We start from the raw sequence: 9,747 nt of genomic DNA, 5'->3' as shown, positions 1-9,747 counted from the left end.
TCGTACTTTTATATGATATGGAATCCGTCAGGAACAATTTAAAAATGAAATGATACACTGCTACTGAATAAGTGTCAATTCACTGACGCATTTGCAATAAAAGAAAGGAAGAACCAGTTCAGCGCATTTGTATGTGAATAGTTAGCGATCGATAGCCAGCATGAACTGAGAAAAGTTTCGCCGCCAGTGTTTCTGTTCCACGTGAATTCGACCTAAGGCGCCTACACCCGTCCCAGTGGCCTACGAATAGGATCAAGAATAATTTTTCAATGGCTTTATGTCAACACTGATATGTCTTGAATTTTATTGTAGATCATAAGTGTTTCAAATTGTAGCTTAGGTGGTAACTGTACCTTTTTAAACTTAAATCTTATTTTTAAGCGTATATTTATACCTTTATTATTTTAATACATTTTAAATTTTATATGTAATACACAATTCAGCCTTATACGGCTGCGACGTTCAATCAAGTTCAAGTTCTATCAGTTCTCACACAACTTTGTCTAGCTTGAGTTGTTTGCTTTTCTGCTTGCTTGAACACTGTGAGTGTTTAATCTCACGCAATGATCCGCTCATTTTACTTCAAACGCCAGTAATTATTGTATTTACCTTGAATTAAATAGTTCTGTTTGAACTTCTGCGCGCATGAACAGTGCTTGATCGCACACGATGATTTTTTGTTTAACCCTCGCACGTACACCCAAACTCGCACCTCCACCGCGGTACCAATAGGGGAGGGTCTCAATGGGGTTAACCGATAGGCGTAAAACGGCCAAAAATTTAGTCGATAGCCGTAAAAATTGAAAAATTTTAACCGTTAGCCGTAAAAAGGGGAAAAAAGAGTTAACCGTAAAAGAAAGTGTTCCCTAGACTTGCTACTTTTAAGGATGGTACTAAACTCACTTATGGTTGCGTTTTTTATTTCCCGGCTAGTGTGACTCCGTGCGCACGTTAGGCAAAGCGCCTTAACCAAGACCTAGGCTCCATTTCCGGTGCTCTCTCGGGGAACTAATTTTTTCCATAGTGAAAGTGTGGCTTCTTGCTGGGGATTAATATTTGCAATTTTCCGGAGGTCGTGCCCTCGAAATACTAGTGAAACAACACGCAGAGGTGTCACTGTTTGTAAAACACGTTGCCGATAAACAACATTTCCCTGTTTTTCTCTGACGCTACGGTAGACATTGCCATGTCTAGTCCCTGTACGGCGTCTTCCCACGCAATCTCGGTCAAGGCATTTCGGTGGCGAACTCGCTCGGACCACGTGACCCGAAACGCATTAGCCGCGCGGAATAATGCAGCCTATGGACAAGGCAACGGCAGACAGTCGTTCCGTACAGTCCTTCGCTATCATTAAAAACACTGGACACGGGAATTTTTTATTGGCCGTTTTCACACTAGAGTTAGAAATGGATCATCCCTCTGAGACTAGCCTGTGTACAGTCGCGTCCTCCCCACAGACACCCCTTCTCCGATTTTTTCTGAGAGGAGGGGCCGGCTGTACACAGGCTATTATCTGGAACGCATAATCCCGTTTTCAAAAGTCAGGCGGATTGTTCATTCAAAATTGAAACTATTTCATTTGCAAATTAAGACGTATTGCCTATCTGACGAGAATCATCAAACGGACAACCTATCTCACACGAATAAATCCTTGTCTAGTGTGAAAACGGACATTTCTGTTATAATGAATGTCGCGCCGCGGCCTTGAGTTGGGCGTTCGCGTGTCTGGTTTTGCTTTTTCACAAAGATTATTTTTAAATTGACTATTGACATTTTTAAGTGTAAAATAATATTAGAAGTGGAATACTTTATTAAAAGTATGGTCTATCAAATGTCAAAATGTTTCAAAAGAACAGCTTAATTTCATCCCGAGATGATCCAAGAACCTTTATTAAAAAAAATACAGGTTATTAATATTTAACTTTTTGAAACAAAAGAAGTTAATTTTTAACTTTTCGTTAACCGTAACTGAAAAAACTTAACCGATAGCCGTAAAAGAGCCAAAATTTTAGCCGATAACCGTAAAAGCCACCACCCCATTGAGACCCTCATAGGGGGCTCGCTGGAACCCCCCCACCTCTAGCGTCTTCCTCTTATTCTATTTTATATGCGTTTACTTTTTTTGAAAAGATTCACCTTTAATAGATATAGGCTGTGATATCGTTTACAAGAATATGTTAATATTACGGGATACATACGTACGTAAGTAGCGCTGCTGGGGGCCAGTAACTTCATTTAGATTTTAAGCTTGGCTACGAAAGACTGCTTCGAAATACTAAGATGAAAAGAAAAATAGGGAAAATAAAATTGTGGTTGAATAATGTTCCAAACAGGCCGCCGTCCATCGACCGACGCTATATCTGTTATATGTGGTTTTCACTCATGCCGTGCGAAAGCGTTTTTAAAACTAACGGTTTAAGAAATTCCTTTTTGTCAAACAGTAGGCAATAAGAAGTGTTTATAAAGAGCAGCCGCCTTCATCTCCAGTTTAACAAGGCTTTTAATTTCAGAAAAATAGGGAGTCTTTATTTAATTTTATAGATGAAAATCTACATGGTAGCTAATCTGGGTATACCTTAATTCGAATCAAGCTGTTGGCTAATAAAAGTTACATAACTATTAACGATTTTACTTTTTCAACTATGATCAAACCATCGTTTGGTTTGGGTCTTATTACCTTCCTCCCAATTGTTAGGAGGCGTACGTGCGTACTTCAGGTAATTAACTACGGCCCTGCTTACAAAATGCACATACAACTGTTAATTAAAGTTCATCTCAGTTATTCCAAAGCGATAAAGAAAGTTTTCTCCCACGAAGATTTTTCTCAAATATAATCACAAGTTACAATTAAACGTTCAAGTATTCTCTACAGTTCAATAATAAGAGTCCGAGGAATTTCGCACCATTGTATGTTACTTTCCAGTTTATAAAAACGGTACGAAGCAAATAACAACTAAAAACTGCTTATGAATACATGATAATGCGCTAAGATTGGCAAAGATAAAAATAGTTCTACATAACTTTGTCTAGCTTGAGTTGTTTGCCTTTCTGCCTGCTTGAACAGACGAGTCGCGGATGATCCTGTCATTTCACTGCAAACACCAGTAACCTTTTTTGTTTTGTTTTCTGCTCTTTATTCTATTTAACAAACTTCCAATGTGAGAGATATTTAAACAGCAGTGCCCATCCTGAAGTACCAGGAATCAGATACGACGTGCGCACGTGCGTACAGCTTGCCACGCCCTTGATCACGAAATCTTTATAAGACATGTGACTCATAGATAAGATACCATTCTGTTCGTGGACGGAATTCTATCAACACTTTTTCAGTGAGTTGCCTCATCCCAACAAGGTAACTGCTTTTTTAATATTAAAAGCTAAACTCACCCTTTTGATATAGCAAAGGCAGGCACATTACCAAGTCCTTAATAATTTTGTGGTACCCTGTTTTAGTTATAGTGACATTTTGCTTTTCTTTTATCTAGATCTGATCTTCGAGATTTAATCATGAGGACCGCTTTCGTTTTCCCGACAGTTCTCATGCTAGTCGTAGCATCCGTAACGGCCAGAGGTAGGTTATACCTAATTTTGACTGGGTCTTCTGGAATTCAAGCACTAGCTTTTACAACTTTATTCGATAACTGCAAGATAATCTTATCAAAAATTATAATATCAGTTTTAGTGGAGGGCTTTCCCAAATTTAAGGAGTTTAAAACAGTTTTGAATCAAAACCATATTTTTCAATAGCCATAGAAGTAACGTTTCCCTTGTCCGATCACAACAGCAGTTTCCCCACTACTGATTTTGGATTAAAATTATATCAAAATGTAGTTTTAAAAGCGATTTTTCAAGCTATTTGCTAGCTTTTTAAAAGGCCAAAAGGTGTCTTCGTGGCAATTGAGTTGACTGCTAAATATAATAGCCCAGTTTTGTTATTTAAGACTTAAGACTATATCAAAACCGTTCCATCCTGTTGTGCTGTAGCTACGGATAGCACGGATGGACATGGATTGAAGATATATCATTGAATCTTAGTGAAAAATTTGGGCTAATGCCTGCGAAAATCACTGAAAACATTATTACGATTGGTACTTTCTTATGAAATTTGTGTGGTGTCTTCATTATAAATGCACAGTAAGAGAGCATTTTGTGCATAGTAACGAATCAAAGCTATGATTTTATTTAGAACAGAATTGACCGCAATATCCTCGCGGCATAGCCCTTTTGAGTACATTACCATGACGATAACAAAGGTAGAGGAAATTTTTCAAGGAAAGAACACTTGATCTACGAATATTTTCTAGCCGCTGTATGTTTTTTGTAATTGAGAATCTCATTTAATTCACACTTTACAAGTTTCTATAGCCTCTCCGAAAACAGAAGCAATGAATACTGTGAAAATTCAACAAGGAAAGGTACAGTTTTCCAAGGGAAGTTTCCAGTCACATTTCAACCCAAATTTCAGACGCGAAGAGTCCCCAAAGATTTGTAACAAGCCTTAAAGTTTACCGGTTAGAAATGTATTTGAAGAAAAGAATGGGTTTGAATAGTGAAATTTCCGAATTAATCATTTGCTTGCTTCTTTTTACTCCAAGTTAATAAATATTTACACAGACTCTCTCCTATTTTCAAGTTTAAAGTGACAGCGTTTTTTTTTTTTTGCTTTCTTTGCAACAGGGCCGTCTTCGTGCAAGGAGCTTTATGATCAAGGGTAAGTTGTAAGAGCTGATTCCGTCTAACATGTCTAAAACAAGAAACGATTTCAGGCAAATGGCATGCAGCTTCTTCGTTTTTATGTTTTTCACTTAAACTTTTTGATATATCGATGAGAAAGAAACACGTGTTTTAAACGGCTGAGTAACATTCAAAACACCATCACCTCGTTGCCAATGGAAAAGGATGACATCTTGGATCACGTATATAGGACGAAATGACGACTTTAATTGCAATGAAAGGTCGTACATGATCGAATTGGATTTGGTTTTACGACTTTTTAAGGCAAAGCTCACACCCTAACCAACACCAAAGTCAGGGTGGATTTCCATTGTCGCGTAAAAGTTCAGCCTTTTTAATTTTTAAGTTTACGCTGGACCTTCCATACATATATTGTTTCTTTTTTATTTTCACGCGTAAAATGTATTACGTGCGCATGCACGTGAAAATTTAGCGACAGCGAAAATTCACCTTAGGGCCGACTCTTGAAACCTACTAACAACTAGTTTAAATTAACAACGAGGCATTTCAATTACAGCTCAAAGCAATTACATAAAAAACGGCCCCTACTCGAGCACTGTCATGATCATTTCGGGTATTCAGTACAGTTTGGAACCCCGCCTTACGACCACCCCGTTTATAAGACCACCTCGTTATTACGGCCATATTCTTTCAAACCTAACGTAACAACCATTGAGTCATTTTATTATTTTGAAGACCCCGTTAATGCGACCACCTCGTTATTACGACCACGATTTTATGGCCCAACGGTGGTCGCATTAACGGGATTCCACTATTGAATTCGCCTCGGCTGTATTCTCGAATCTGCCAAAGTGAGTCTGTCTGATTGGAGGGAATTCAAGAGCGCCCCCTTAGGATAATTCTTCCGAATTTACATTATGATGAGGCATTGATACTAAGTGACCTGCCGTCTTTAAAAGACCGTAGGGCTGTTGCTTGCGAATCATTTATGCGTAATTTAAAACCATCCAACCCTGTATTTGGCCTTGCCATGAGTGGGAGGGTAACTACCGTTCACTCGTACTCGTTACGAAGCTGCCGGAACTATAATAGCAAAATGTGTAAGACAAAAAGATTGTCAGAATTTGAATCTGTGAAATATTTAGATTTTTTTGTCATAAGATAAATGTTAATTATGTGTAATTTGCGCACGATCCTGTTATCCAGCTCTTACTCAACTCTACTCTACACTACTCTACTCTACCCTACCCTACCCTACCCTACCCTACTCTACCCTACCCTACTCTACTCTACTCTACTCTATTCTTTTGAAAGTGGTTGACAAAGCTAGTTATATAACATGGAGCGTGCCGTGCCAATGTTTAACACTCCTACGTCTTCAATTTGCAGAGAACGTAAAAGTGGCGCGTATGACCTAGGGATTCGTCCCGGACCAGTTTACTGTCACATGGGAGATGGAAACTTTGGATGCGGAACTGGAGGATGGACTACTGTCATGAAAATCGATGGTACACAGGTACTCTTCTTTAAAGTTGTACTTTTTCATTGCGGGCGACAAGAAGAATCCGTAATCCTAATATCTAGGTTATTAATACGCATGCGTCGCATGTATGAAGCCAGCATCCGTGTGGACTTTCAGTAAGAATGAATAGCATCCAATTTGATCACGCGTGTTTAGACCTTCCACTCACTCGTAATCTGATCACGCGTGTTTTGACCATGTGTCACGCGAAACTTATGCAAAGCACAGTCCTAGAGCGAAAGCGTTTTGACCTTCGATCGTTGTCGCCAGCACGCCGTAACCTTTGGTTATTACTATATATTACGCCTGCGTCGCATGTAGTTAGCCAGCATTCGTTTGGAATTCCACTAAGAATGTATGGAATGCCGTTTCCGATTTTAACTCCCTCAGTCAGACGATCAGAGACTCAAGGAATGTAAATAGTTTTAAACGTAATGTTTTTAAGTTTTTAATCCGGGGGGGGGGGGGGGGTTACTCCCATACATTACCTATACGGGTATGTGCCGCCCAACGGGGTCGTGATTTTGAAGCTCCTGATTTAGAATGGGGAATCCATTTCAGAGGCGTTTTCTAGAACGGGGTATAATATTTCGAACGCACGAAAGCTCCAGTTTTGTAAGCAGCCATTTGAAATTAGTCAAGGACAGATTGCTTTTAAAAATACGGTTCAATGCGTTAACAAGCAAACTGTTGTACTCCTTGCACCCTAGAACGGAGTATAAAAAATTGGCCCATTTCTAGAACGGGTATCAGTTTTGGGGCGAACTCTAGAACGGGGTATCAATTTTAGGGGAATTTTTTTTTAGAACGGGGTGCCAATTTGGAGTCCCAGGCGGCACATACCCACCCAAAAAATACCCAAGTGCCCCCGGTTTTTAATATAGCTACTTACGTTTAATTTTTACTTATACTTATTTTTAATTTTTTATGCATTTTTTGTATCTTTTTAATCCCTTTGTAATTTTATAGCTTCTTTTGTTTTTATAATATATATCTAGTTTTGAGGTCCTTTTTGAAAACCATATCTTTTATGAAAAAGTTTCCTCAATAAAGATGATTATTATTATAATGCACAGAACTCAATTTAATCACGCTCGTTTGGAACTTTCATCACTCGTAATCTGATCACGCGTGTTTTTGAATATCGGTCATATGAAACTTACGCAAAGCACAGCGCTGGAGCAAAAGCGTTTTGACCTTCGATTGTTGTGGCCCGTATTCCGTAACCTTTGGCTAACACTAGTTGCTAGAGCCGGAGAATCTATATTAATTACAGAAAAGCAATTTTTTACCCTTTAATTTCAGCAAACCTTCCACTACAGTGCAAGTTATTGGAGCACCCATGCATCCAAATACCCACAAAATGGGACGACAGGATTCGACGACAAGGAAACCAAGTTGGAAACCTACCATAAAACGAGTTTCACTAAGATCTGTCTCGGCATGAAGGTAGAGAGCCAGACCAGATTTATCGTCATTGAGCTCGAGGAGAAGGCCAATTCGCTGTACGAATTGATTGCTGACGAGATATACCGACCAACCTACCTGGGACGCGCCAAATGGAAGAATCTGGTTGGACCTCAAGCTTCTCTGCAGAACAACTGTGAAAGAGAAGGATTCAACGCCAAAGGAAACAAGCGTTTTTTTTACCTTTCTAGAGCAAGAATTGGGATTATTGGAAACCAGGAAGACAACTGCGACAGCCCTGACTCCAGAATCGGCTTTGGTACTGGAGGGGAAGGAGTACTACCGAGCGTGTGCAGAGAAAACACGTGTGGAAATGAGGCAAGTAAACCGTCGTCAGATAACGGAAAGACGTCCATCAAGGCCATGGGGTACATCTTAGTTCAATGAAGGCTGAGATTTGCACAAGTTGACAGAAGCAGTCGGATCTTAAAAAATTAAAACAGTTGATTATTGTAATTAGTGGTCTTAAGAAAATGGAAATATAAGGGATGTGTTAAACTAAAGGTAAAATAAACGCTTGCATGCACTGTCGATCAAAAATGTTTTGTTTCTTTGATCTTCTTGTTTGGTCGGGACAAACTTGTAAGAAGAACCTGAAACAAACAGCAGAGACTTTTGTTGTTGCTTTCATTTGTTACCCTCTAGGATTTTATCCGCGCACTTCGCTAGAACCAAGTCGCACAGCATAATAAACAGCACCACATGAAAGTGCTGCTAAGTAGCTTTCATTTAAATGGTCACACTTTAGGATTTCATCCAAAGATTTAAAAGTTAGAACCGCCTTGTACCGGCGTAATACACAGCACCACATGAAAGTGCTGCTAAGTAGCTTTCATTTGAATCGTCACACTTTAAGATTTCATCCAAAGATTCAAAAGTTAGAACCACCTTGTACAGCATAATGAAAAATTCACATGAAAGTACTGCTCCGGCAGTAGCTTTTATTTGACTGAATGGTCACACTCTATAGTATTTCAACAACACACTTAGAGCGGTTTTCACTTGACTGTCGTAAAACCAAAACCAAAGTAAATACACACTAGCCAACCAAAGGGCGTAGTAAAACCAAAACCAGACCAATTCCTCAATTACTTTCGACAGTCAAGTGAAAACCGCTCTAAAGCTAGAACCAAGTTGTACAGCAAACAGCCCCACAGCAAAGTTTTGCTCAGTAGCTTTCATTTGAATGTGCACACTTTAGAATTTCATCCACAGTCAAAATAGCGTATCATGATCATCCGATCAATTCCGTTAAGGGGGAGTGGGGGGGGGGGGGATTAAAAGAGAGAGGGGGATGGCTTAATAGAGGATTGGATTCACGGAAAATATGTCAAAATGCAATTGATTCGCCAAAATGACACGATCCAATCTCGCCCATTATTGGGAAAAGATAAATATAATAACCAGTAAAAAAAAAAAAATCTTTTTCTGTTTTCAAAATTTTAAAAATGTCACGTCACTGGATCACCTCATCTAAAATTGTTCAAGTTTGTCGAATGTATTTCGTGCTAATCTCCTTCATCCAAAATCATTTACATGTAAATCCTTTGCAGTATATTATTACTTCTTTCGCATTTTTCTTTTTTAACTCTTTCAGCCCTGCCGTCAGCGTCGAATGCGTTATAAAACAGTAGTCAGGGAAATTAAGGCGGAAAAGATCAGACAGTACTTCTACAAGAAATGCATAGGGGAAATAAATAAGATTTTTTTTTTTTGTTATCAGTGTTAAAAGGGTTAACTTACATTTTGGGATTCCCTTCGACTTTCATGATTATTTTGTGCGCTGCCAAAAAAGTATCTTTTGTGACAGTGCTTCTTCAGACATCGTTCGAGTGACCACTTTGAATGCTATTAGGACTTATATTCTAAGAATTTTTTCAAAAGAAGGATTGAATTCTCATGATTTTGAATAGAGGGCTAAGATCGCCTCTAGTTACGGGCAGACTCAGAAAAAAAGTCACAAACACGCCAATCTTTAATTTATTTTAAAGCCAATCGGCCTTTAAAATTTGCGATTCTTTCGGCCGTAAATCGAACAGACCCCGCCGGTTAAAAAATTTGAC

At 38.9% G+C, this 9,747-nt stretch overlaps 1 protein-coding gene and 1 long non-coding RNA gene across 2 annotated transcripts; both read left to right on the top strand.

Annotated features, from left to right (window-relative positions):
• Positions 1 to 3,237: 3,237 nt before the first annotated feature.
• On the top strand, positions 3,238 to 6,278 carry LOC140921225 (uncharacterized). Its single transcript, XR_012164000.1, has 3 exons — positions 3,238 to 3,571; positions 4,678 to 4,711; positions 6,085 to 6,278. It is a non-coding gene; the product is annotated as an uncharacterized lncRNA (long non-coding RNA).
• Positions 6,279 to 7,660: 1,382 nt separating this feature from the next.
• LOC140953818 (uncharacterized) lies at positions 7,661 to 8,071 on the top strand. The gene has a single exon (XM_073403201.1). It carries the CDS (start codon positions 7,661 to 7,663, stop codon positions 8,069 to 8,071), a length of 411 nt encoding a protein of 136 aa, XP_073259302.1.
• Positions 8,072 to 9,747: the final 1,676 nt, after the last annotated feature.

The sequence above is a fragment of the Porites lutea genome, chromosome 12, assembly GCF_958299795.1.
Source record: "Porites lutea chromosome 12, jaPorLute2.1, whole genome shotgun sequence".
In the NCBI taxonomy this organism is placed as follows: domain Eukaryota; kingdom Metazoa; phylum Cnidaria; class Anthozoa; order Scleractinia; family Poritidae; genus Porites; species Porites lutea.
Note: the sequence above shows the minus strand (reverse complement) of the source record. Positions and strands in the feature narration are given on the sequence as shown.

What these genes read in the sequence shown, in the direction of transcription:
- LOC140953818 (XM_073403201.1), top strand. Translation starts at nt 7,661, where the DNA reads ATGAAGGTAGAGAGCCAGACCAGATTTATCGTCATTGAGCTCGAGGAG.